This window comes from Ahaetulla prasina, chromosome 2, assembly GCF_028640845.1.
Source record: "Ahaetulla prasina isolate Xishuangbanna chromosome 2, ASM2864084v1, whole genome shotgun sequence".
Classification (NCBI taxonomy): Eukaryota; Metazoa; Chordata; class Lepidosauria; order Squamata; family Colubridae; genus Ahaetulla; species Ahaetulla prasina.
The window spans coordinates 173,833,212-173,861,179 of record NC_080540.1 but is presented as its reverse complement, the minus strand read 5'-3'; the positions used below and the strand labels follow the sequence as shown (position 1 = coordinate 173,861,179).

The following is a 27,968-nucleotide window of genomic DNA, read 5'->3' as shown; positions in this document are numbered from 1 at the left end:
TTGATGACTTCCGCCCCCTTACAATCCCGTGAAAAAGAACCAGTTTTAACTTAAGTAAGAGCAGTTTAAATGGTAGACTGCAGTTAACAATTTATTAGAAATACAGCTGCATTATGTTAGAAAAACATACCTTTACCTAAACATACTTACAGTTTCTGTTTGAAAGTCTCATGCTACTTTACATTCTATTAACTTTATATTTTTTCCACCTAACGTAACTTTCCTTCAGAGCTAAACTGATTTATGCATTTCAGACACCATTACCATGTAATAATCTCTTAATCCTCTCAACTGTACTCAAAAATCTGTCAACTCTGCCTAATGCCATGCAATTTCCTTGCTACAAAAATGTGACTGGCTTGCATGTCCATAGATAAGATCCCCTTAGCTCAATCGATGCGTCTTGATAAAATTACCTAATTGTACTACTGTATCTCTCAATCTATTCCTTTCTGCCAGGTACCTGCCTGAAAAGCCTATGATTAAATACCACTACTATTTTTTCCAGTGACAGTTAATTTACAGAGTTTCTTCGTATGCAGAGAACAAAGCCAAAGAAAAATTGTAACAGCCACAATACAGAAAGTTTAAAACAACAACCCTCCCTCTTATAACCCAGTTTCATGCATGCTGTGAAAGATGTAACAAAATGTATTTTGCAATTTAAGTAGTCCCGTTTCAGAACTTCATTTCTAAGAAAGCTCATTTCTGTGGTATCAGGAATATGCTAATTATTTTGGTAGATTTCAGATGGCTTACTAGACATTAAATACTCTGTTCATATCTGTGGCTTTCATACACAAAGGTTATATTAAGAAAGTACTAAGTCAACTTGCTCTTGAGACACATGCTAAAGCAAATATCCTACTACATAAATTCCACTATATTGAAGAGCAGTCTATGCACAAATTTAATGCTGCAGAAATCCATAAATTCAATTGACACAGGTTGATTTTCTTCAACTTTGATATCTTTTGTGTTACACTGTAGTGAGTGTGGTACTTTAACCCATGCTGTGCAAAATATATTTCCAGGAAGAAATGGAGCACTCTTCATATTGAAAAGTAGTTTCATGCTATCTAGGAAAAGACGGGACTGAAACTAAATTAGTTTTCACATTCTTGAATTAGAAAAGAATCCTTGAAGTCCTAAACTTTATTATGCCCATTCATAAGCAGTTCCTGTAGCACAATTGATCATATTCTCTTTCAGCAAAAGAACAGTAATCTGGATGGTGAAATCCATTAAGCCACATTTCACAGGGTAAGTGGAATCCTTTGTACGCTGTACAAAATCTCACCAACTGAAAAGGACAAAAGCAGTGGTCTCACTGTATTATGGAAGTATGCTCATCAGTATGTTTCAGGATGAAGAAGACATAAACCAACAGTAGGAGGAAAGATTGGATCTTTTAATCCTCTTTGTCCGTTGTCCTCATAGCTGCATCTCCTATGTATTTTTCTTTTCACGTATCAGAAAAATATGCTATTTCTGTTCTCTTTTCCAAACAATCACCATGCCTTTGGCATCACTGGATGCCAAGAGACTCTCATCACAGTTAAAGCTGACATCCAAGACTGCTGCGCTATGTCCTTGAAGCTTGTTAACGATAGCTTTGGTGGCCCGTTCCACATCAAAGAAATACACACACATATCTTCACTTCCAGTCACTGAAAGGCACAAAAATAAATGATTAGAATAAAACCCTCATTAAATATAGGCCCTTAATAAAAGAGGGGTCTTCAATTCCTTTTAACTCTGTATTAGTTAGAGGAAGTCATGTGCATCAAAAGCATGGAACTATAAGAAGCTGCAGAGAACTGGCTCTGCTACATTCTTTTTCCAATTACAGAATGGTCATACAAGCATCATACCAACGCAAGCGCCTTGACGAAAAGACATGAGGGGGCAGAAAATGCTGTGGACAGGATGTGAGCTCTGTTGTATTTGGAAACTTCTCTTAAGCTGCAATGTTCCTTCATTATCCACTACCCTGTCAGGAAAAGTAAAGAATGGTGTAAGCATGTATATATATGCATATTATCACCCTTAAATGGGATTTATTAATATTCTGCATATACAAATAAAGCACGTCTTTTGGCACAATAGCATCATACCTATATAACAATAGCTTGTTAATACATGCATTAATGAGGAGAGAGGGATCACGTGCTTCTCTGCTGATCCAGGAACGGGCTGAGATACTGGTGATAGAACTTCCTTCATTAACTATGAGGCGCTTGGCTTTGGTCAGTTTTCCTGCAAAAATGAAATGAAGCAGAAACTGTCCGATCCAAACTGGGCTGCAGCTTATCTCTGCAAGATCATCTTGGAAACTCACCTGTTGCCATGTCAAAGAGGAATGAGAATATGCTGCCTTTGTCATCTCCTGCCCAGAGGATACGCCCAGGAGAATCAAAAGAGAGAGAGAGGACTCGGCCTGTTAGTTTGCTTGAGCCACCCTTCACCTTTTTCCCTGTTGAGATGTTCATCACATGAAGGTTGTGTTTTCCATTTCCTACCTGATGGATAGATGAAATTATCTTTTGTAGCCTGCATTAAGCAAAATAGGACAAACTAGCAACCTATAGGTAGTCCTAACAACTGGTTGCTTAGCGATTGAAGTTCCAAAAGACCTACCTGGGAGATACTTACGATTCGAAGTTGAAGTTCCAATGATCAGCCTCCCCCACCCCCCATTTACGTGACTGAACTTTGGGTGCTCTGCAGAATCCAGTCGTGATCACATTTTACAAACTTTTTGCCCCAAACCAGCATTTACTTCATTTCCGGCAAAACCACAATCATAATGAACCACTAGTTCACTTAATGACTGCTTCATTGGCTTAACAACTGTGATTCACTTAATGATCATGATGATTCTCTTAATGATCACCACAAAAAAGGTTGTAAAATCAGGTTCGTCACCTGATTACAATTGTCATAAGTTATGATTGTGATGGGCCAGGCTCGTCTAAATAGAATTAGAATGGTAACTCTTCTAAATGGAATTAGAATTGAAACTCTAACCCTTATAACACCCCACCCCTATCTTCATAAGAGAGGTAGATTAAGTTGGGGGAAGGGGTAATTTAATGTTTAACTTTTTATGACTAGACCTCTTTTCTCTTCTGTCCCCTCCCTCACATTAGAAAAGAATAAGAATATAAATGTTTTTAAATCATTTAGTGCATTCCTTACTTGCACCATGGGAATAAAGTTGAGTAATAAACTCCAGCCGAATGTAAACTAGCGTTTCTGGAATGACAAAAGCCTAATTTCTCACAATACATGGGAGAAAAGGAAAGTATATCACTGTTACTTCACTCACCACTGTGAGATTATTATTCATAGGTTGAAAAGTACAGCAAAGTAGTTCAGAGGCATCTGGATCTGGGATTTCCCGGATACACTTGCCATCCTCTGTAGCCCAAATGCGCATTGTGGCATCAAGTGAAGTGGAAACAATAATGTCATTGGAGAGAGACCAAGCAAAGTCCGATACACCACGGCTGTGTCCTTTCAGCACTCGAAGCACCACAGGGGGAGTGGGTACTAACTGACACACCGAAATGGTGCCATCTAGAGAGCAGCAGGCTAGTAGGTGTTTGTCATCATTGGCAAACTGAACTTTAGGCACTGAGGAGAAGGAGAAGGGGAAAAGAAAACTCATTAGATTGATATTGGACTATCCAGAGTCTTGTATATTATTCTGGATTTTTCTTATGCTATTCTTTCTTGCATCAACACAATTATCAAATTGAGGAATATTTTGAGTAGTGTGGTAGGACAAAGGATACTCTGTTAAGTTGCCAGACTTCAATATCTTAAGCATGTACTTAGCAGCATTGATCTTAATCTTGATCTTAACCTTCGTCAACTAACGTGGCCACTGCTGAAGATTCTGGACAGCAATGAACATGTAATGCAATACCCAGAAAAATACAGCATACTTCACTTAATTCTCCAGGGAAAGATTGAAGGCAAACAAGGTCCAGGCAAAAGAAGAACATCATGGCTTCAAAATCTAAGGGACTGGTTTGGACAAAACTCGGCAGCACTTTTTTGTGCGGCTGTTGATAAAAATAGGATCGCCAAAATGATCACCAATGTCCGATGATGGATATGGCACAAGAAGAAGAATGGAAATTTGGGGACAGCTGTTACAAAGTCTTTCTCAATATTCCATTTCCCATAGTTCTTACTCTTATCCCCCATAAAGGCAAGAATCGTAATAACCTCTTTTTTGGATAAGGGGCTTGATCAATACTTAGTATACATCTTTCTTTTGCAAATAATAATATACATGCCCTTATTGTGTTAGCAAAAGAAGGAAGAGGCTTAGCAGTGCCTTTATGTGGTTGATTGCTACATTCTTCCTCTACTCACCAGCTTCATCCACGTGCTGGTCAAAGATATGATACATGCCAGCAAAGGCATAGTTCTCACTTAGTGTAGTATCCCCAGCCATAGCACGACTAGCTTCTGCCACTGAAGTAGGGACAACACTCCCTGGTGATCTAAGAGAGAGAATAATATAAACTGACAGATCATGGATTTAATTTTCAATAGAAATGGGGCAGAGACAAGACAAAACTAAAGAACCTTTATTCTTTGATTAAATGTACCGGAGTCACAACATTGGCTATCACCAGCCTTTTCTGAGTAAAACTTGCAAAAAAAAAAAAAGTAACACGCAGCAAGCACGCAGACTGACAGAAACACGGACCTTTTTCTCTAGTTGGCATTATACCTTTCATCGTAGACAGCTCGGTTCATTTGTGCTTGCAGCTGATAGGAACCTCGGCTGACAGAGCGGCGGTGGCCTCGGGCACCCAGTGCTCTTGGGTCGTCATCAAAATCCTATTGTTACAACATGTAATTTTTACATTTTAAGACAAAGTTCTTGACGGACGCAATGCAGAGGAACTGTATATGAAGGGAAGAAATGGCAAAGCTTTTCCCTAGGGATTCTGGATTGGAAACAATAGCAATGAAACTTCATTGCTATATTAGGTAAAATGGCATTGACAAATTCTGTCTCCCCAATTTCTTGTGTGGCAAATGTGAAAAGTATAAATAATTTCTAAGAAAGAAGGTGCTACTTTCTTAATTCTTTCAAATGGTCTAGGGTTACTCTTTTTTTCTTGTTATACCAAACCTCTTTGAAACACAGAATCAGAATTATGCAAGACTGATTAGATGCAATTAAGTTTTCTAAGCTTTTATTTAAAAAAAAAAACCTTCATTATCTCTATCAGATGTAGTGAACTGTTTATCATTAGACTATTTATAACAGGGGTCTCCAACCTTAGCAACTTTAAGCCTGGTGGACTTCAACTCCCAGAATTTCCCAACCAGCAAAGCAAACCTGGCTGGGGAATTCTGGGAGTTGAAGTCTGCCAGGCTTAAAGTTGCCAAGATTGGAGACCCCTGATTTATAACACAGATGTCAAACTCACTGTGTCGCGTTGTTGTCACGTGATGTTTCGCGACGTTTTTTCCCATTCGCAGAGCTGGGGTGGGCAAGGCCTGCGTGTGGCACATCTGGCCCGTGGGCCGCCAGTTTGACACCCCTGATTTATAACATGCAAAAACCCGAGTACCTCCATGCGATCAAGTGTAGTGCGACTGCTTCGGACGATGCTGTTGCTGTAGGCTCGAAAACTGCTCTGTTCTGAGAGTGGGCCGTAGCGCTGGGCCAGAAGCTGACTGCGTAGTCGCAGGTATTGTTTACGAAGCAAGGGATCGAAGCCTGCTTTAGCGTTGTCCCGCAGCAACTGACTTCGTCTGCGGATATATTGTGTACGGAACTGAGGGAAGTTTGGGGTGCGGTATGCGTTGTATCTGCAAGACAAGTTGATGCATTAGCTGCCTGAAACCTCAGCCAATAGTATCCTTGTTCAATTTAACTTTCTCTTTTGCTTAGCATCATTCTGAGTTTCCCCTAACTGAGAGAGTATAAAATTCTCTGCAGCACAAAGTCCTATGGTCATCTCAGTACTGTGCTGTAATCACATGTCAGTATGCATTTAAGTCCACTAAATGAAAAACACTGATTTAGAATAAAGTTCTTTCATTATTCCTTCCGCATCAGATAAATCTTCCCTCTCTCAAACGATAATACTTTGTTCTCAAAAATCAAGATGGCAGAGAGCTTTTTCCCCATTTCTCAGGTCATGTCCTCAATGTTAATTCCTAAACCCATAATGTGCTAAACTATAATCTGTTCATAGGAATAAAATCTCAAGATTTATGAAGCTGTGCTCTCAATAATGTACGTCCCTGAAGAGCAACTAAGAACAACCTGTCCCATACTCTTCACTTGTTTGTAAGCATGTATGCTAGAATTATATCTTGCATTTTTTGTTCAGAAGTTCAAGATAATATGGATAGTTCTCCCAATTCACTCCATAATAACAATCCTGTGAGGCAGGGTAGGCTGAGAGACAACATCTGAGTCTGATAGAAGGTTTCATGGCTCAATGTACATGAGCCTGGGTCCCACTTGATGCCAATCTAGCATTTAACCACTAGACCATAATGGCATACTTCCTTTTCCTTGTTGCTCAAGCGACCTATGCATCCAACCTAGGAGCCTCACCGTGCATCTACAGCCAACACTTGTTGCCACACTGCTGCCATGCCCCACACCGCCACTGGCCGCTCAGGGGAACTGGTAACTGGGTGCCTGCAAAGAGTACAAAGAACTTAAAGGTCAGAGAAGGGTTTACAATGGGAAACAGTGTAATACAATTCCATTTTTCAATATGCAGGGTTTCAGCTCTAGGATCAATTGCTTGGATCAAATCCATGTATTCAGGATGACCATCTTTAAATTTTGTTATAGATTTATCAAATTTATATAGTAACCCACTTCACCAAATCAATTCTGGGCAACATACAAACAATTCGATAAAAACAACAGATGTAAAACCATCAAATATAAAATATAAACAGCAGAGAAAGTACATCTCCTGAGACCCACCAAATATAGGTTCATAGCCAATGGTCCCTATGCAGCATGCCTACTCTGCCACATCTGATAGGCTGATATAACAAGGCTGATAAATTTAAGACAACAATTCAAGACAACAGAAAATGTAGATTCAAATGCATTGTAAGAGTCCTGAAGCAGGCTGACTAACAAATTTCAACAAATGACAAGTCACTACTATTAATGGCAATTTTTAGATTTATATATATATATATAGATTTGTAAATTTATATATATAAATCTTAACATTTCTTCCCTCTGGGTGGAGATGAGGGTGAAAATGTACACTAATAAGTCTGTGATTTACAATTGGCATTCAGCAGAAAATCTGGTTATATATACATATGTATGTTAGATTTTAAATTGAGGGGCAGGGATGTCTTTTTCCACATACTGGCAACTACAGCATAGGAGTAAATGAAGGCCTGATATATTTTTTTTCCATGATTCCAGAACAGCAGTAACAAAACTGATTCAGGCCTGCCCTACCTCTTCTGCATTTATGAATGTTGATCTAACACATCTGGAGGACTCAGGTTTGGAAGACTGCATTAAAGAATCCGCACTCCAGTGATCTTCACACCCACACCGCAGTTGGGCAAAAGGGAGGTTTGTTTTTTAATTAGGAATTTAGCCATGCTTACAACAGCATATCTAAATTAGCCAAATCCAGGCCTTCACAGGGCCTTGTATGAGCTCTACCATTTCTTCGCCTCTCTCCAAACAGCATCCAATTTTTGTCAGAATGATTGCCTAAATTACAGCCCAAATGACAGAGGCTGGCAAAAGGGCCGATCCTCTATCATATGTTATTATTCTGCCCAATGACAGATAAGTGGTCTATGGGGGGGGAGCAGAAGAAAAATGGAATCATGCTCAAGGAATGCTACGGGGGGGGGGGACAATCATGGCAATCCCATTGATTTAGAAGATGGAAGAGGGAAGAAAGGAGCGATGCTTTCCATGGCAGAATGGAGTCAGGGTCCCGTCCCCCCCCGCACCGCCGGAGAGAAGGGAAGAGGATCGGGAGGGAACACACCTTCCAAGGGAGGCCAAAACCACCAGGTCTCCATGGTGACCACAACATTAGAAAGGAGAGGCCAAAAGACGATGGAGAAGCATCAAGACTGTCTCGTTTCCATGGCGACAGGCCCCGGGGCTGTCTATTATGGGGTGCCTGCGGAAAAAGCAGCAGCCAGAGAAGAGCTGCAATCGGAAAGGTTTCGGGGAAGTTGGATCAGGATCGTACCTGAAGAGGCTCCCGGTTTCGCAAACCTGGCGGGGGTGCCGGCGGCGGCAGCAGCAGCAGCAAGAACGTCGGAAGGAAAAAAAGAGGGAGGGAGGCGGAGTCCAGATGGCTTCAGCCCGGCGGCGGCGGCGGCGGCCCCGGCGCATGCGGGCGTCTCCATTCCCTCCCTGTGGGCGCGCCAAGGAAGAGCGGAGGACGGAGTGTGCTAGCAAGATGGAAATTGGGAGTAGCAACTACGATCGCGGCTGCGCTCCTCCTCGAAATAGTGACTGCAGATAAGCCAAGGAACAGATCCCGAGAGAAACTGGAGTGATTCACAAGGCTACAAGTTATGTATATTCCTCTTAAAAGTTATTTTCACCTTTGGGTGAATGGCCGCCCTCCGGAGGAAAACAAGAAGGAAGCACTATCTTTTTTTTTTTTTTTTGATTACATTTATATCCCGCCCTTCTCCGAAGACTCAGGGCGGCTTACAGTGTATAAGGCAATAGTCTCATTCTATTTGTATATTTACAAATATATATATATACGATCTACTTTACAACGATCTACGATCTATTTACTACACACTATTCTTTGCCTATCGACGAAGTGGAGCAGTCACAGTGGTCTAAAAAACCTTCTGCCCTGAGAAATGCCAGGCTTTACATGCAAACAACAAAGATATGTATATCAGGGAAGCCAACCGTGTCAAGCTACTTCCGCAAAACTTGGCAAATTACGCACTTGAGACCGCATGATCTCAAAAGGAACTTACTGGAATTTCCTCCAGCCTCGAATGTCACAGCTACTGCCACTCAGGTTACTCTTCTGCCTTTCCAGTGTCCCAGCCATGGCTGGTTCAGATTCCAGGGAAAACCACTCTCCCGGCTAGCTTGCAATCTGGGCCTTTACAGAGAGGGTGGAGTTGTTTTCAAAATCCGACAATAAAAGAGGCCCAACTTCATTCCTGATGTATCTTCTATCTCAACTAGAGTACCTGACTAGCTCTATTAACCTACAGCTCCACCCATCCTGCTTCTCTAGTGAACCACACCTATTCCCACTTCTTCAAAAAAACAGCCTCATTGATTTTCAGCATTTACCGGATCTGTCAGCATCACAGATCCTCAGAAAGGCAAAGGGTATAACTAAAGTTTATACATTAATTATGTCTTAGAGACAAAATCGGAGTTCAGTGCTTATTTTTCAGCAAGAAAAGAAATGGAGAACCAGTAATTCCATGCCCTTTTCACTGGGAGTAAGACAGATTCTTCAAAACCTGTGTCCTCTAGACTAGAGAGAGTCAACTAGTGCTAATCACTCCCACCCAACCTCAGTGGGAGTTCTAATCCACACTATATAGAGCAGGGATCTCCAACCTTGGTCCCTTTAAGACTTGTGGACTTTAACTCCCAGCTTTGCTGGCTGAGGAACTCTGGGAGTTGAAGTCCACAAGTCTTACAGGGACGAAGGTTGGAGACTCCTGATATAGAGAACAGCTGATTGAGAAAGTCTAAAAATTAAAGTATCCTTTGATTATACAGTCTGGGACTTTAAAAATATCTGTACAACTGAGTTGTATGTAAAATGTTTAGATATCCATTGAAATTTCCCTTGGTCTACGGTGTTGTCATGGTCACTTACAAAAGTGCTTTGCCATTACAGGCAGTCCTTGACTTACGACCACAATTGAGCCCAAAATTTCTTTGTTGAGGGAGACATTTGTTAAGTGGGTTTTGTCTCATTTTACAAACTTTCTTACCTCGGTTGTTATGTGAATCACCGCAATTGAGAAGTTAGCAATATGGTTAAATGAATCCGGCTTCCCCATTCATTTTGCTTGTCAGAAAGTCACAAAAGAGGATCACATGACCTTGGGATACTGCAGCCGTCATAAATAAGAGCGGCTGAATTTTGCTCACATGACCATGGAGATGCAGCAATGGTCGTAGGTGTGAAAAATAGTCATAAGCCATTTTTTCAGTGACATCACTTTGAACGGTCACTAAATGAACTGTTGAAAGTTTGAGGACTATCTGTACCACCTGTAGATTTTTCTGCAGAGGATCAGAATAAAAGTGGTTGAGTCTTGCCTATAGTAGGTCCAAGCTATGTGAAAAATCTTGTCTGGACATCCCACACTTGCAAACGCTGCTCCTTTCATTGGGCTCTCACATTTGTTGCAACTTTTATTCTGAATTTTTGTTCCCAAGCCGGCTTCTTTCCCCTCCGGAGGTACAAATAGGATCATGCTTCTTCGCAATATTGGTTGGTTTCTATTTCCGGCTGAACGTATAATGCAGGCTATCCCATACCGTGGCGCCTAAAGCCCTAATTACGCAATCCCTTTCTGCAGGTTCCGGAAGCGTTTTGGAGAAATACGAATCACCCGCCTCTTTCCGACCTCCTCAAGATGGAGGCGCCGTCAGTCTGCCTCGCGCACTCGGAGCTTATTTCGACCGAGTCACTCCTTCCATCCAATCACAGCGCAGCTCAGACCTTCTGGGGTGGGCCTATTAAACCTTTCGAGCTCGGATTGGTGAGTTCGGCGGGACGCCCTTGAGAAGAAGCGTCACTGAAAGAAAGGCGGGAAGTTCTAAAGAATGATTCGATCGTCCGTGGATGCCGCGGTTGGAGAAACGATGGAGGCGGAAGCGACAGCGGTGGAGTAAGTGCACGTAGTATCTCTTTCGCGTGGAGATCGAATGACGGTCCCCTATTTTCCTGGCCCGCAGGAATGCATTTTAGCCGAAGTAGAAAAAAATATATCAAAAGGTGCCTAGAGCAATCCTTTTGCAGCCATGGCAACTTCAAGATGTGTGAATTTCGGCTCCCAGAATTCTCAGCCGGGAATTCCCGGTTAGCAATTCTGAGAGTTTGAAAATCCCTACATCTTGAAGTTCCCAAAATTGAGAAACATTGGTAAGCTGCAGAACAGAAGAGAGGCCGAAGGAGTTAGGCAACTATAGGTTGTGGGCTTAGAGGACTTCCATTCTCCAATAGCTGGTTTCCATACTGCATTTAGGAGCCTGGCTTAGTAAGATTATGGAATCTGGCACCGAAATATAGTTGGGATCACCTCCCTTAGATAAGGAGATATTGAAACTCCTAGCACTAGAATACAGAGATGGATTTTTATAACTTTGTTACTCGATGGAACTTTTTTTTAAAAAAGCGCTTCCTGTAGAAAAATAAAATTCTTCGGGGTCTTGTGAATAACACTTTCTATTTTTAGCAGGAAGTCTTCTTTAATATTTGATGCTTTAAGATAATCCCATTGCAGAAGCAAAATAGCCACACAACCAAGACCTCCATTAAAATCATTACAAAATCTCTTGCAGAAACTATTGTTTTTTTGATCAAGAATCTACAGTCATGTTAGGCTTATTTTGCTTTATTACATTCATCTAATTAAGTTAGTATAATGGTCCTTCCCTTCCTCATCCTCTTAAAACCGCAGCTTTAATATTTTGGTATTCTTACAATAGCTTTGAGATTGTTAAGTGGCCTCAAAACTGTCTTTTCCATGTATTTTCACAATGAGATATGTGTAGCATTTTGTAAAAATGAGAAACTCCACCATTATAAAGGAAAAGATCTTTTTGATTCTTCCAATCAGCAGTCTTCCAATATTTGAGGGGCTGTCACCGAGAAGAGGGGGTCAAGAATTCTCACAAGCACCTGAAGGCAGGACAAGAATCAACAGATGGAAATTTATCAAGGAAAGATTGAACCTAGAACTAAACAGAAATTTCCTGGCAATGCAATGAGATAAATTAATCAGTGGGATAGCTTGCCTCCAGAAATTGTGGGTGCTCCGGTCCTGGGGGTTTTTAAGAAGAGATTGGACTGCCATTTGTCCAGAATCTCCTGCTTGTGTAGGGGATTGGACTAGAAGACCTTCAAGGTCCCTTTCAATTCTGATATTCTGCATTTTTCCACTTGTATGTAAAAGACAACTGCATTTTTTATAAAATACGTTAATCCAATTTTTTAATAGAGTGAGTCTGCCTCAGAAGTTGGGAGTTTCACGGTGACATTGGGGATAAGGACAGACAACTCTCCTTGTATATATAAATTGTGCAGTCACTTTTAGTTATATTCTGGATTTTGCCTTCAGTTAGAATGTGGCAAGAGTGACATCTAATGCATGAGAATAAGTAGCAGATGAACTGCATGGTTTTCCCCAGCTCTCTTTTTGACTTCCTCAGAGGTTCCTCTGGCCATAATTACTGCAAACTAACAGCACATTTTCCTGCGATATTAAGGTGGAAATGTATGAGAACACACTACAGTTTTAAGTTCTCAAGTAGATAAGTCACAGAAATCCTTCCTCTCCCACATATGTGATGAGGCTCTATATCAGTGGTTCTCAACCTTTATAGTGCTGTGACCCCTTTAATACAATTCCCCACGATGTGGCGACCCCAACCGTAAAATTATTATTTTTTAGGCAGCAATCTCAGCACACCTCAGCAGCCACAGAAGGGGGAAAAAAGTGGCAAACTTTTTTTGAATTTATCGCGCCTGAAGCCATATTGGCTAGCGATCTGAACTGCTTGCGATTGCCTTGAGGACGGAGGCATTAAAGCGGAGACTCCTCCCCTATTAAGTTTATCGCGCCTGACGCCAGATTAGGCTAGCGATTGGGAGTTATTGCAGCTGGCTTGAGAGGGAGACATCAGAGCAAAGATTTCTCTTTTTTAATTCATCGCGCCTGAAGCCGAATTCGCGATTCTTCGACTCGCAAGTATACTTCCCATATTTCCAATGGTCTTAGGCGACCCCTGGCAAATCGTCATTCGACCCCCAATGGGGTCGCGACTCACAGGTTGAGAACCGCTGCTCTATACGCTATATGGGCTTTGTCTCCGTATGTTAAGGATAGTGATTGGCCAGTAAACTATAATCAATATGGACAATCCTATAGCACAGGGGTAGTCAACCTTTTTATACCTACCGCCCACTTTTGTATCTCTGTTAGTAAAATTTTCTAACTGCCCACCGGTTCCACAGTAATGTGCCATGTATCATTGTCTGTTCATGCCTCTCGCGCATTGTGGATTGGTTTTTTGTGTTTTTTTTTACATTTATATCCCGCCCTTCTCCGAAGACTCAGGGCGGCTTACATTGTGTAGGGCAATAGTCTCATTCTATTTGTATATTTATATACAAAGTCAACTTATTGCCCCCCCAACAATCTGGGTCCTCATTTTACCTACCTTATAAAGGATGGAAGGCTGAGTCAACCTTGGGCCTGGTGGGATTAGAACCTGCAGTAATTGCAGGCAGCTGTGTTTAATAACAGGCTTCTTACAGCCTGAGCCACACCCCGGCCCGGGTTTGGGGGGGGCACCGGCTACCAGCTCTGCTTGTCTGTTACAGTTGGGTTGTGTGGGGGGAGATGCGCGAGCTATTCTGGAACGAGGCTCTTTTGTTTGCGGTCGCACTATAGCACCATTTAGTTTCACTTACATAACGTGAACTAAACTTATGCGCGGGCGATACAAATAGTATATTTTCAGAAATGTAAATTGTCACGGGGAATTTTATGAAAACCTAATGAAAAAGTTTTTAAATAATGCTATGATTTTTTTTTAAAGTCAATTAAATTAAAAAAAAAGGAAAGTGCTTCAGTATCGGACAAAACCCCTACCACCCACCATGAAAGCAGGAACGCCCACTAGTGGGCAGTAGGGACCAGGTTGACTACCACTGCCATAGCAGATAAGTCATGTAAAAGTGTTTTTAAGAGATTTAAAAATTTGGAAGTGACTATTTTCTTTATATCATGGTTGTTTATGTCCTCTTCAGGCTTCTATCTCAGATCAATGATATTTTAACATATGAGGATCAAACCACAAGTGAAACGAAATTGGGATTACCAGCCCAGGTCTTGGCTGAGCATGCAGTGGTGAGTGACGGCCTCATTTTCTTTTAAGTTGTTGTCTTCAGTTCTGGATTTCTTAAGAGCTAGTTCCATTCCCGCTTTTGGAACATGTTTTCCAGAATACTAGGAAGACTCAGAAGTTGATGTACACCCAACTACAAGTTCTTAAATTCCTTCTGGATTTTCTTGACTCTGCCCCTCGCATCCAGGATGCCTCTGACTCTGCTGTTCGTGAGTATCAGGGCTCCGCAGATTGCATGCAGTAGTGTGATGCAAATGCGGTCTGGGTAAAAGTGTTTCTATTTTAACAATAATATTTTAAAAATAAAGCCATTCTACAGAATGGATTATTCAATCCTTGTTCCATCTTCTGGAATTCCTGTCTAGGACCAACGACAAGGTCTGTTTTCCGTGGGGCTTTCTCTTGCAGTAACCTCTGACTGTCTTCAGTGCCATGTAACATCTGAGAACTATTTTCAGAGGCAATTTAGGAGGACTAGGCAAGGTTTTGAGCAAGTTGTGTGCACTTTTATTCAACTGCTATGGGTTCGCATATTGTACATGCTGATTTAACCCTGACCAAATGAACATCCATCCTTCCTGGAAGCATGTCCATGAGATGATCCATTCTGGATCAGACCACAGGCCTGTCTTGTTCAACACTTTGTTTCTTTGCTGGCCAGTCAAATCCTTTTGTGATGTCCCAAGCAGTCAAGAGAGCAGTAGCATCCCACACAGCAAACTGAGAAATGTACTGCTTCGGTTACTAGAAATAATATGGAACTCCCATGACAGGCCTCAATAGCCCCATCTTATTAAGAATGTTATTTTACACCAATGTATTTTCTTGGTTATGGGTAGTTTGAAAACCCCAGCTGACATCTGGATCCTCCTGAGCTATTTCAGGCTCAAAAACAGATTGTGGTCTCTTGCAGGGAAAGAGATGGAAGAAGCCAAAAAGCAATGGAAGGTGCTCAAAGCAGATTACCAGCAACAGGTGGAGGCTATCAAGGGGACCGTGCCTCAGATACTGGCCAAACAGGAGGAGGTACAGGGCCGGGCTCAGCTTTTGGAGGAGGCTCTGCAGCGCTACCGGGCAAAGGTTCTTTTCTGACTTGGGAGTGATATTGGGGAGGGGGGATAGTTGAGGTTCAGAGTGGTGGTCAAATATTTGCCAGCACCCAAGATATCGAGAATATTTAAGTTTTGCATAGCTTTATTAAAATATACAGTATATAACCTGCTGTTAAGTTTAGATCCGTGTTTTTCAATTTCAGCCACTTTAAGATGTGTGAACTTCAATTCCCAGAAGTTCCCAGCCAGGATGCTGAGGACTGAGAAACACTGGTTTCAGTGAATACTTACATTTAAGTTTCAAAGAACTATGTTAATTTAAAACAGCAATCTTTACAACCCAGAGCAGAGCTGAACGTGACAATTTATTTCCATTGCAGCCTGTTAGGTCCATTAACTTGAGCCGACACCCAACTGAATTCCATGGAGCATCCTTCTGGAGAAGCCTATCTTGGACTGGGTTGCAGAGTCCCAACCTGCAATGGAAACGTTTTGCTTATTATCAATAGGCTAGCTTTCACAAAAAAATACTAGCTTATATTTTATGCAGTTAGAGACGAGGTTTGAATAGTCAGGGAAAGAAGGTGAATAAGTCATCTGTCTTTCCTGCCAGAAGCAGAAATAAAATTGTGTGAGCACGTTAGGTTATAGGCAAGTTCAGTAGGATGGGATGAATGATGGATCTTTCTATATCTGCAGTACAATCAGCATAATGCAGAGTTCCCCGTCCTTTCCGGCTTTGTGGACCGGTGGGGGGGGGGAGGGAGAGAGGATGGTTCCAAGTGAGCGGTGGGCAAGTGTCTGCGCGTGGTGCAGCTCCATTTATTTGCACAAGCAGCGGGTAAGCACGCACATGCTCACATGAAAATGTGTGCATGCATGCACTTGCCTGTGGAGATGCTCATGCGCCCTCGCCCGCCACTTCTGCGGCCCAATTCCGAATGGTTCAAGGCCCAGTAGTGGCCTGGGGTATAATGATATCTGAAGCAGAACATCCAGATTCAGTCACAGTTTCGTTCCATACAGTATCAGTCTTGTGAACTCTCAAGCTTCCTCTTTCCGCTATGTATTCAGGATGGATAGTGGTCAATATTTATATGTAAGGGTGTAGGTGTATGTGTGTACACATGTATAGACATGTAGCATGTCTATATGTGTGTTATGTATGTGTACACTTTTGAGAGCAGACAACAGAATTTCATTTTTAATATGTGCCAGTGTGCCCATGGTAAAAAATGACAACAAAGGTTATCTTGTCCCAGCCGATCTATTATTCTACTCATTCCATGGGGTCCTTGGTGGTCTCTGATTGGTTGTTTGCTTACAGACACTTCATTACCCAACTAGGTAACAACATCAGTGCTGACATCTTCGTTATTCAACTAGGAAACATTCTCAGTTGTAGCACTGACAGTGTTACCTAGTTAGGTAATGAAATCTCTGCAAGCAAACGACCATGCTTGGAGAGCATCAAGGACTTCGTAGTCCAACCCTGAGCAGTAGACATTCTCTTCTGTGGGATCTACTTAACGTAATTCTAATTTTGCATTTCCTTGATAGAAAGAAGAGGTAGAGGAAAAAGCAAGGGATGCCCAGAAGAGGCACCTGAAAGAACAGGTAGGATTCTTCAAATCAATTAATTGCATCTCAGTTCTTTCAGAGCAGCCAGTGGAACTCATTGGCTTGTTTTTTCCTTCCTGTTGCTGGTACCCCACCCCGCCCCACAGGAGCTCTTGAGAGAGAGACACCAACAACTAGAGCAACAGGTTGCTGAATTGCAGGACAGGTTGCAGAAGCAGCAGAAGGAATTGGAATGCTTGCAGGGAGAGGTTGGGGAACAAGAGACCCAAGTCAAGATCTGGCAAGAGAAAATGCAGAGGTGAGGAGAGAAATGAGAGTGTTTAATATTTATTTGTCAAACAAAAATCACAAATTTGAACAATCAAAATAATTTTTTTAAAAATGTGACAGGGATGATAGGCACGTTAGTGCACTTACACATGAACAAAATACCAAATAGGCCATCGGTAATTGCAGGTGTAAGAGGGATTTTTGGGAATTGTGAGGCAATGGGGGAAAAAATGGAAATCCTGGCAGAAAGGGAAATATATGCATTATTTCATTGTTCATAGCCTTTACAGCTATTTTGGAAAACCTACTGCTTACAGTCTGAATGCAGATAGAAGCTCTAAGGGCTTGAAATTGTGGGGATGTTATCTACTTTTATTCCAGAAGCCAGAGAAGTTACTAAATAGGGCTATGAGCAGGGCTGAAATGCTCCCGCTTCGGACCGGATTGCCTCTTCGGCAAGAGATTGTAAAAAATGCTTTTAATAGGTTCTGACGATCAGGCAACTCAGCTGGGGTTGCCAGAACCTTTTAAAAGCATTTTTTTACAACCTCTGCAGCCGAAGAGGTTGTAGAAAAAATGCTTTTAAAAGTTTAAAAAAGAATAGTTGGCCACGCCCACCCAGTCACATTACCCCCCTAAGCCACGCCCACAGATCCAGTAGTAACAAATTTTACATTTTGCCACTCGCTATGAGCTTTATTTTTGCAGTTATTTGTAACTGCTCAGTTGAACAAAATGGTGTAACAGATTGCAAAACTTGGATTAAAATTTCTGTTTGTTTAAAAGTGTGTGTGTGTGGGGGGGGATGGCAATCCACCTAAGCCAGAGGTGTCAAACTGGATTTCTTTGAGGGCCGAATCAGCACTGTAGTTCTCTGTGGGCTGGGGGGAGGTGGGAGAACATGACAGACACCTCCTGTAGCACTTTGCCAGCCAAAACAGGTGGGCACATCCCCCCATGCCCTGTTTTCGTCCAGCAAAGTGCTGCTGTCAATTTTGGAAGGCAATTTTCTTTTTTGCTTCTTAACTGCCACATATTTTCGCTGGGGAAGTTGGGAGGGGGTTGTTGTTGGAGCTGTAGAAAGTTAGTCATAACAACATTCCGTATTCAAGGACTTTTGCCTGCATCTGATGTAGACTGCCTGAAGACTGTATCCAATTGAGTGTGACGAGTTGATTGGACAGTGTGATGAACTTGTGGGTGTGGGGCAGGGCTGTGAACTGTCAACTGGGTGTGGAAAACCTGGAAGCTTTCAGTTTCGGGTTTTCCCAGCTGTGCCAACAGGACATCTCTAATAAATTGGAACTTTGAGGAACCTCAAGCCTCAGAGCTTTATTTCGTTGGGGGTGTTCCTTGGAACCCTGACAGCTGCAGGACACCATCCAGGCCAAAAAAGGGGCTGCGTGGGGTGCACACCTGCTCCCCCCACCCCGCACTCCATTTTTTTTTTTTTCAAAAAAGTTTTATTTTGACATTCTTATCCAATAACATATCCAATAACATATTTAATGTACCATCATATACAATTAATCGGGTCTGCCCGGTCACCACCCCCTTCCTTTTCCTTTTACTCTCCTTCTCTACCTTCTTCTACTTTCCATAACCATCCTCCCCCTCTCTTATCTACATCCTCTCCTCTTTCCTCCCTACTCCTTTCTTCTCCCTCTTCCCCTCTTCCTTCCTTTCCTCCTCCTCCTCTTCCCTTTCCTCCTTCTCTTCTACTCCTTCTTTCCTTCATTCTAAAGTAGTAGCCAGGCAGGTCCGATCTTACATTAATTATACATCTTCAATCATCTTTGTACATTAACTATCAATCCATTTTCTGCCCCTCCCTCCCTTCCCTTCCTCCCCACCCCCAGGACTTCCGAGAACCGAGTACAGGGTATAAAACTAACAACAAAAATTAAAATCTAGCACAAATCATAATCGATAGTCATTCCTTAAAACCTCCACTCCCCTTCCAAAGACAAAGAAGATACTTTTCTTCCGCTCCATTATATATCAGACCATTCCACTCCTAGAGTTCTCAGAAGTTTCCGATTGAGTTAGTGTTTATTCTTGAATAAAGTACATAGTTTTAATATCCAACCTTCATCAATCAATATCAAAACAACGTTCCATCTTCCAATATTCACCAAGGGTTCTTCTAAAATGTCTTTCTTCCTTAGCAGTCTCTCAAAATAGTTCATATTTCCAACTTAGTTTCTTTAATTTTTCTGTCCAACCTTCAGGGTAAGCAATACTCCATCTTTTCACATCTTTAACATTTATATATACAACAAATATTATTACAAATATCCAAAGTATCAATTGTAGTAATTAAAATCTTCACTTTACCTTACTTATATCAAATAACGTTATTAAAATTACACCTATAACTTATCCAAAATATATCTATTATAACAATTACATTCTAATTAACATTACATCCATCTCTTAAATATAATATTTAATCCAAATTCCTAAATTTTACTATCTATCCTCCAAAATTAAACAATATTCCATCTTCCTATTCCTTTATACCTTTAATATATCATATAGTACCCCTAAAATTACACAATTATATACACAATAAATCATTTACAAAATTAACCATAATCATATATAATAAAGTTAAACATTCTCCTCCTTCTTCTATCTTACACATTTTCACCATCTATTCACCATTCAACTTAACATCTGTTAACAAAGAATTCCCAATCTTTAATACATTAGTATAAAAATCTCGTGCTTTACAAATTGTGTTGAGAAAATACTTTCTTCCTTTATAATTCAGTGTTAAACCTACTGGAACCTCCCATCTAAAATATATCTGATGTTTCTTAAGCTCATCCACCAGAAAGGCAAATTCTTTTCTCTTTCTTAACATTTTAGGAGGAATTTCCTTCATCATTATTATATCTTGTCCTAATATTTGAAATTTATTTTTATAAAATGCTCAAAATTCCATACCTAATCCTCTTATTTGTAAAATAAATAACCACATCTCTCGGTAAACACTTCTGCCTTGCCCACCAGGAATTAACACGATAAATTCTTCAATATTAACTTCAAAATCTTCTGGTTCCATTCCCTCTATCTGAGCAAAGGCCTGAATAAAAATCTCTTTCAAATTTTCCTCTTTAGATTCTCTTAAGCCCCTTACCCTTATAGCATATTCCATTAATTTATATTGTAATATAACCCTTTCTTCCTCTGCCTTATCAGCCTTAACCTGAATATCATCTATTTTATTTTCTAAATTCAAATTAATTTGAACTTCATCTATTTTCCTTTGCAAATCTAAATTAATTTGGTTAAATTCATTCAGTCTTTCTTCTGTCTGTGTACTAGATAACAATAATGGAGTAATTGATTCCTTTAATTTTTTCATCTCCTTACTCTGCTCTTCCACCAAATCTTTAAAATCCAGTATTTCTTTCTCCATTTCATTAAATTTTTGATCTATTTCTGAAAGATGAGCCTCCATAAGCTCCTGTAAAAAATTCCTTAGACTTTCTTTAATATCCTCTCTCAATTTCCGTACCTGAAGTGAAGATATTTCCAATATTTTAGAAGTGGTTAAATCTCTTTGCTTAAAACCCATTTTTAAACTAAATAATATCAAGAAGAAGAAAAAAAAGGGGGGGGGGAATAAAAAAAAAACACCCAATAAATTTTTCTTCTTAAACACTGTAAGAAAAAGATAATAAAAAAAAGAATAGATTTTTTAAAAAAAGAATTCCATTTAGAAAAAAAAAATCTTGTTATTTTCTTCTTAGAGGTTCCACGCCAGCAATTGTAATCAGCATTTCCTTAGCTTTCACTTTCAAAACACAAAACGCCATCTTTCTTCATCTCCACTCTTCAAATAACTTCTCTGTCAGGGAGTTAAAATCATCTTACAAACAAATGCCAGCCCTCCTGCTTTCAATTCTTTCCGTGTTGACAATTTATCAGTAATCCTCTTCAGTCACGGAGATGGACGCTGCGTTTTGCTCTGCTTTTGCAGAGGCGTTCTGGATTCTGGAGCTTTTTTTGAACTATAGAAGGAGCGTTCCCATCAAACCACCAGAAATCATTCTGGGGCTTTTCTTGGGGGCTCTACTTCAGTTCAAATGCTCATCTCCCCCTCCTTGCCCGAGGGCAGAGATTTATGAGCTGTTGACAGCAGATTAACGCTGTCTAAACAGCTCTCACAGAATCACAAAGAACGGGCGGACTAAGATTGTCCGCCATTTAGCGCAGCGGCGCCACCCGGAAGCCCCCCCGCACTCCATTTTGGGTGCAAGCCAGTCCTTTGCTATTTCTAGGCTGGCCCTATGGGCCAAATTTAAGCACCCTGTGGGGCAGACCTGGCCCATAGGCCTTGAGTTTGACACCCGTGACCGAAGCCCTCCACCGTGAATAATCTTGAGAATTAGCTGTGAGTATTTTTCTTTTTCTCCTTTGCTTATTGTGGACTTTTATGTTTTCATTATTTTTATTATTTATTATACCCAGAGTCTCTGATTTCCGATGCCTTTTGGAGAGTTTGCAAGGGGTGAAGGTGATCTGCGTCTCAGAGAATGACATGGAGGTGGAGCTGACGTCTCAGCCCCAGCCTGAGATTTCTGCTCCTCATGGTCTGAAGCTGCATTTACACTGGGGGGAGGATGGCAATGTCACTTTGGAGGTAAGAAAAGCAGGAAGTGAGTTCCACTGGATTTAGGATGCTGAGAACACCAGCCTGATATTTCTCTCTTCTCCGTATAGAGTGGCAGCCCTTCTTTCCTTCTCCCTGGTGAACTTCCCCTGGGAACTTGCAGCACCATCAAAGGAGTCCTCTTGGAGTTGCAGCACAGCTATTCCCAACAAGCACAGCTTTTGGCTGAGATCGAGTTCCTGCAGAACTGGTGAGCACCTTCATTTGTGTTGCTGTGTTGCTCCATAAGGCCTAAGGTGATCTGGGGAAGAGTTTGAGCATTGCATGTTGGGAAAGGGGTAAGAGATACCTCAGCCCTTGGAAATTTACCTGGCTTGTAATGAATTCTACCATGGGGCTCCCCCTGAAGAGCATTTGGAAGCTTCAGTTGGTGCAAAATTCAGCGTCCCACATGGTTTTGTGCAGACTTCAGTGTGTCCATGTTTCACCTCTCCTGCGGGAATTGCACTGGTTGCCAATTTGTTTCCGGGCAATTCAAGGTGGTGGTTGTCACTTTTAAAGCCCTTCATGGCTTGGGACCAGGTTATCTGAGGGACCATCACTTGCTAGTCACATCTACCCGATCTACTAGAGCGGGAAGGCAAGGAATGTTGCGGGTCTCATACCCGAGGAAGATATACCTGGTGGGACCCAGAAGTAGGGCCTTCTCCGTGGTGACTCCCTCTTTCTGGAACCATTCGCCCAGAGATTAGAATGGCCCCCACTATAACACTCTTCTGGAAGGCGCTGAAGACCTGGTTCTGCCAGTGGGCCTGGGGAGCCCAGAGTAGGATGGAGCCCATTAAATGACTTGTATAAATATGTGTTGTCGCGTGGGTGTGGGTGGGGCTATTATTATTTATTATTATATTCTTTTCCTTTTCTTTTTATATGATGTTTTTTTAATCCATGTAAGCTGCCTTGAGTCGCCATAGGCGAATAAGCAGCAATATAAATTTTCTAAAATAAAAAATAAATAAAATAAATTCCAGCTTCATTCCCAGCTTGGCTTGTAGCGGGTTTTAGCTTCATCCCCAGGGGTTCCCTACTTACAAAGTGCCGGGTACAAGGTTGAGAGAGAATCTCTGCCTCCTTCCAGAAATGTGGTTTATTATTTATTTATTTATTAGATTTTTACCCCGTCTTTATTATTATTTTTTAATAAATAAGGCATTGAACATATATAATACTCCTACCTCCCATTTTCCCCACAACAACCTTGTGAGGTAAATTGGACTGAGAGTATGTGACTGGGTCAAGTCACCCAGCTGGGTTTCATGCCTATGGCAGGATTAGAACTCACAGTCTCCTGATTTCTAGGCCAATACCTTATCAAATTGGCTTTGGCAAATGCTCTGCAATACCTAAAAGTGGATATCCTGCTCTTGGCCCCCCCCCCCCAAAATGGCCCCAGAGAAACTCACTGACTCTACCTCTCATAAAACACACACACACAGTTCAAGTGACAGGTTAATATCTTCGCTGTGCCTAAAAACGAAATACGGAAGAACGTGACTGGTTTCAAATCAAGGATACAGAACTTTTCATCCATTCTACAGCTTGCCTAAAAAGGGCTTAGTGTACTTTTCGAAGTATAAGATGCAGCCACCCCCCAAAGAGGGTGGAAATGTTGGTGCATCTTATAAACCGAATACAACCATTTTTGGTTTCCTGAAAAATGCGCAGAGGGTTTGGGAGGCCAATAACGGGACACATAGAGAGTTTGGGAGGCCAATAACGGACACATAGAGGGTTTGGGAGGCCTGCAGAGTGCTCCTGGGGACTGGGGAGGGCAAAAGTGTGATGCGTGGGGGTTTGGGAGGCCAATAACGGGACACATAGAGAGTTTGGGAGGCCTTCAGAATGCTCCTGGGGGTAGGGGAGGGCAAAAAACAGACATGCGGAGGCCAAAAACTATTTTTTTCTTGTTTTCCTCTTTGGAATCTTGGTGCTTCTTATACTCCGGTGCGTCTTATAGTCCGAAAAATATGGTTGATTCTGAGGAAATGGAGACTGAATTTCTCCAGAATCCTGATTCTTGCAATAGGAAGAGGGAGGAAGGAAAAGAGAAAGTGGCTGAAGCCACGTATTTTTCGGAGTATAAGATGCACCTTAGTTTTTGGGGAGGAAAATAAGAAAAAAGCTGATTGGCAGGTGGATTGGCCTCCCAGAATACCCCCAATCAGCTGTTCCCAGAGGTGAATTTTAGCAACAGGTTCCTTGGTTGTGAGCTCTGTGCCTTGCTTTTTTTTGGCTTTTTTTTTTCCCTCTGAAACTCTGTTTCAGAAAAAACTTTTTTCTGCCTCTGAAAGCCTCCAAAACAAAACTTTAGAAAAAAAGCCTCTGAAGCTCTGTTTGGGAGCTTCTTTTCTGAAGCTTCTTTCAGCCTCTGAAACCTCCGTTTGAGAAGCTGGGTGGGGCTACATTCGGAATATAAGACGCACCCAGATTTTCACCCTCTTTTTTGGAGGGAAAAGGTACATCTTATACTCCAAAAAATACAGTACTTTATTTCCCCCAGTATACCTTCCTGTAAAAGAGAACTGGTGCCAGAGTTCTCATGGATCCCCTCTTGATTTTCACTAGGCTTAAAAATGCCTTCTGTGTTTTGTTTTGTTTTTTAAATAGGAGGTCGGCACATTACCAAGTGCTGGACTCCAAAATCATCTTTATGAACCAAGAAACTCATGTTGGGACTGACCCAAGCCACCTAGCTGGCTCTGTGCCCACCCAAGGCAGGGCTAGAATCATACTCTCCTGGTTTCTAACCCAGTACCTTAACAGCTGGACCAGACTGGCTCTCCCAAATCTTTTAAACTCATCTGAAAACATGAGGCTGCACAATAGCTGCCACAGGGGCCCGGAGAATCACAAAGAATAAGAAAAAGAGGAGCTCGAAAAAGAGGACAAGGCAGATTTGAGCCTGAACTTTGTTCTATGCTACTGTTCTGACTTAGGCTTCCTTAGAAAGTATAAAGCACAACCTTAGTCCTGCAAAACCTGTTTTATTTATATGACTGTCAATTACTTTCATTTACAGTCTGCAAGGCTTGATAAACAGTCTTTCAGAGAAAGATTATCAACACCCACCTATCTCATGTGGAACGCTGCCGGAGAGCTAGTTTCCAGACGCAGGGCAAGGCCAAGCTTGGCACAGAGTCACAAACAGAATTGTCAAATCTTGAATCAGTTAGATGAACTAATTGTTTCCTGCAAAAGCTCACATCCCGTTTGCTTCTCTTTTAGGTCTTATGGGAGGGGGCCAATCATCTCTTGGCCCTACTCCCGAGTTGTCCTCTTTGCTTGAGCTGCTCTTGCCTTCTGGCAGCTCTTCTCATGCATGCTCTAGGAACAGGGTCCTCCTGTTCCTCTGCCTCACTACTGTCAGCCTCTGGAGGCTCCGGAGTCTGCATATCACTCCCTGATGGCCCTGGCCCCACCTCTGCCTCCGATGCAGAGCCCTCATCCGGGTCTTCCCAAGCCTCCAGGACTGGCCCATGTTCTTCCTCAGCCTCATTGCTGTCTGACTCCGCTGCCAGCTCCGCAGGCTGCTGGTGGATCACAACAGGATCATGTGATCTCCTTTTTTGACCTTCTGGCAAGCAAAGTCAATGGGGGAAGTCAGATTCACTTTGCAATGGTGTTGCTAACTTAACAACTGCGGTGAGTCACTTAACCACTCTGGCAAGAAAGGTCGTCACTTAATTGTCTTGCTTAGCAACAAAAATTTTGGGCTCAGTTATGTTTGTAAGCCGAGGACTCCCCATACTTTGAGAATTGCAGTCATGTATGTCTGCTGTCATGTCATTCTCATGAGGCATGCTATGCGAAGCAGAGACCCTGTTCCTCATTCTCTCTGATATTTTAACCTTTTCGCTCTTCTCTCTTCCCAGTTTTGCAATTGATTGGCAGCCGGAGAAAAGACTGCTCAGTTACTTGAAGCCTTCATCAACTTGCAGCCTCTACGTGGAATCGGGATATCCAGCCAGTGGGCAGATTCGGCTTTTCTCAATAAAGACTCAACAAGGCACAGTTGATGTGACTTCCTACAAGGTTGGTACACAGCTATCCCTGCTTTTGTTGTTAGTTGCAAAGTCCTGTCCGACCCACCGCGACCCCATGGACAACGTTCCTCCAGGCCCTCCTATCCTCCACCATCCTCTGGAGTCCATCCAAGCTCACGCCTACTGCTTCAGAGACTTCATCCATCCACCTCATTCTCTGTCGCCCCTTTCTTCTTTTGCCCTCAAACTTCTCCAGTGAGTCCTTCCTTCTCATTAGGTAGCCAAAGTATTTCAGTTTCATCTTCAGGATCTGGCCTTCTAAAGAGCAGTCAGGGTTGATCTCCTCTAGGACTGATTGGTTTGATTGCCTTGCAGTCCAAGGGACTCACAGGAGTCTTCTCCAGCACCATAGTTCAAAGGCCTCAATTCTTTGATGCTCAGCCTTTCTTATGGCCCAACTTTCACAGCCATACATTGCAACTGGGAAAACCATAGCCTTAACTATAGGCACTTTTGTTGGCAGGGCGATGTCTCTGCTTTTTAGTATGCTATCTAGATTTGCCATAGCTTTCCTCCCCAGGAGCAAGCGTCTTTTAATTTCTTGGCTGCAGTCCCCATCTGCGGTGATCTTGGAGCCCAGGAAAATAAAATCTGTCACTACCTCCATTTCTTCCCCATCTATCTGCCAGGAATTGCCTCTTAGTTTGCCAGTCATTCTAAAGAAACAAATCAAGCCCAGAAGCCCAGGAGGGGATTGAAATAGTAGCTATTATTGTCATTAAGATGCTGAGATTTTTAAAGACAGGGATAATTCACTGTGGCAGGGATGAAGAACCCATAACACTCTCGGTCTTGCTGAACTTAAAAAAACCATAGCAACCTTTGGCCGCACTCTGTGTCTGTTCGTCATTGTATTTCCCAACATCTGAAGGAGCACCAATTTCCCACTCCTACTTCAGGCAATTCCATTTCTATTTTCTGGTTTTGTTTCTAAACCTTGCCTTCACACTTTTAGAAGGAGGCCCCGGAACACAGAGCTGTGAGATATGGCTATATAAGAGCTCAAGAAGGGCTTCATATTTTCTATTCAGGCAGTAACAACATGTTAATCGTCAACCCTGCAGGAAAGAAAACATATTCATTCACGTGCCCAGATATAAAACTTCAGGTTTAGGATTTCCTATGTTCTTTAAGCCTTCACCCTAACTTCTGAATCTCTTCTTTCTTGCAGCCCCCACAGGAAAAACCTTCACTACAAAATTGGCTGATGTACCTGAGCGCTATGGACTTCAATACTCCTTTCCCAACCTGAAAAGCTCCTCCTGCCTGTGTCTGTGTAATGTGATGAGGATCAAGGCCAACATCTATAGTTTAGGCCTCTTGATACTTTTGGAAAAAGAAGGAAATTGAATTTAACTGGGACAAGGTTTTTTGTGTGCAAATATATGTTTATGTTTGTTTGTTTGTATGTTGTATTTTGGGCCACTTCAGCCTCTACTTCCCTCCCCTTTTACTCTTGCTTGCTGTGAATTGAGCTTCCAGTTCTCCTTTTTGAGTCCTCCTGCTTTCCTGCTACTCTTACACAGTTTTATGGCTGGTTGAGTGTTACTCATCCATAGTCTATGTCAGGGGTCTCCAACCCTAGTAACTTTAAGGCTTGTGGACTTCAACTCCCAGAGTTCCTCAGACAGCTTTGCTGGCTAAGGAACTCTGGGAGTTGAAGTTCAGAAACCTTAAAGTTACTAAGATTGGAGACTCCTGGTCTATGTCCAGTACTTTGCATCTCCACATTGTTGAACTTTTAAAACATCTTGATAAATAAAATTGGTGGTTTTATTGGAGGTTTCTAGCTCTCATTTATCTGATGAACTTAATTGTAAGACAAGGTTTGTTTCATTATCTTGTAATTCCTGTCTCTTTTCAGACAGTTACTGATAATAAATATTTTTTTTACCCATGTTTATGTGGAGCACATTACAAGCTAGGGGAATGTAAACTAACCCAAATGAGGTTTTTATGCATATCTGATCCCTTATGATATACAAATTACTGCTGGGATCTCCCCAGGGAGGATCCTACTGCAGTTCACAAGAGAAAACCCAAAAAGTACAGTTTAGATACCGAATAAAGATGGAAACTTGTTGTTTAATCTGATGTTAGAGTTTGTCAGTTTTGCATGCAAAAAGCATGAAAATGTTACATGAGAAACCAATAAATGAATGGAAAGTAATGTCATTAGTACCAATAAAAAAATAAAT

The 27,968-nt window shown here is 41.8% G+C and overlaps 2 protein-coding genes across 5 annotated transcripts; one reads left to right on the top strand and one right to left on the bottom strand.

Annotated features, from left to right (window-relative positions):
• Positions 1-50: 50 nt before the first annotated feature.
• On the bottom strand, positions 51-10,524 carry WDR13 (WD repeat domain 13). 4 transcript variants are annotated; one of them, XM_058169969.1, is made up of 10 exons: positions 9,991-10,524; positions 6,605-6,691; positions 5,607-5,847; positions 4,754-4,863; positions 4,390-4,520; positions 3,332-3,639; positions 2,342-2,522; positions 2,118-2,259; positions 1,875-1,993; positions 51-1,670 (listed from the first exon to the last, which is right to left on the bottom strand). In XM_058169969.1, the coding sequence occupies exons 2-10, from the start codon at positions 6,643-6,645 to the stop codon at positions 1,486-1,488; spliced, it is 1,458 nt and encodes a 485-aa protein (XP_058025952.1). In that variant the 5' UTR covers positions 6,646-6,691; positions 9,991-10,524; the 3' UTR covers positions 51-1,485. The 4 variants fall into 4 exon arrangements, with proteins under 4 accessions (XP_058025952.1, XP_058025950.1, XP_058025949.1 ...); XM_058169967.1 differs by lacking the exon at positions 9,991-10,524 and adding an exon at positions 9,004-9,203; XM_058169966.1 differs by lacking the exon at positions 9,991-10,524 and adding an exon at positions 8,247-8,451.
• LOC131191630 (ZW10 interactor-like) lies at positions 9,237-27,968 on the top strand. The gene is made up of 11 exons (XM_058169976.1): positions 9,237-9,370; positions 10,585-10,896; positions 14,043-14,142; positions 14,238-14,349; positions 15,054-15,220; positions 16,753-16,809; positions 16,920-17,071; positions 21,526-21,697; positions 21,778-21,917; positions 25,600-25,759; positions 26,942-27,968. The coding sequence occupies exons 2-11, from the start codon at positions 10,832-10,834 to the stop codon at positions 27,020-27,022; spliced, it is 1,206 nt and encodes a 401-aa protein (XP_058025959.1). The 5' UTR covers positions 9,237-9,370; positions 10,585-10,831; the 3' UTR covers positions 27,023-27,968.

What these genes read in the sequence shown, in the direction of transcription:
- WDR13 (XM_058169966.1), bottom strand. Translation starts at nt 8,392, where the DNA reads ATGCGCCGGGGCCGCCGCCGCCGCCGCCGGGCTGAAGCCATCTGGACT. An exon ending in CGAGCTGTCTACGATGAAAG is followed by an intron (nt 4,521 to 4,753) that starts GTATAATGCCAA and finishes TCTCTCTCTTAG; the next exon opens with ATCACCAGGGAGTGTTGTCC. An exon ending in TCGTCAAGGCGCTTGCGTTG is followed by an intron (nt 1,671 to 1,874) that starts GTATGATGCTTG and finishes TGTGCCTTTCAG; the next exon opens with TGACTGGAAGTGAAGATATG.
- LOC131191630 (XM_058169976.1), top strand. Translation starts at nt 10,832, where the DNA reads ATGATTCGATCGTCCGTGGATGCCGCGGTTGGAGAAACGATGGAGGCG. An exon ending in TGCAGCGCTACCGGGCAAAG is followed by an intron (nt 15,221 to 16,752) that starts GTTCTTTTCTGA and finishes TTTCCTTGATAG; the next exon opens with AAAGAAGAGGTAGAGGAAAA. An exon ending in TGGCAAGAGAAAATGCAGAG is followed by an intron (nt 17,072 to 21,525) that starts GTGAGGAGAGAA and finishes TATTATACCCAG; the next exon opens with AGTCTCTGATTTCCGATGCC.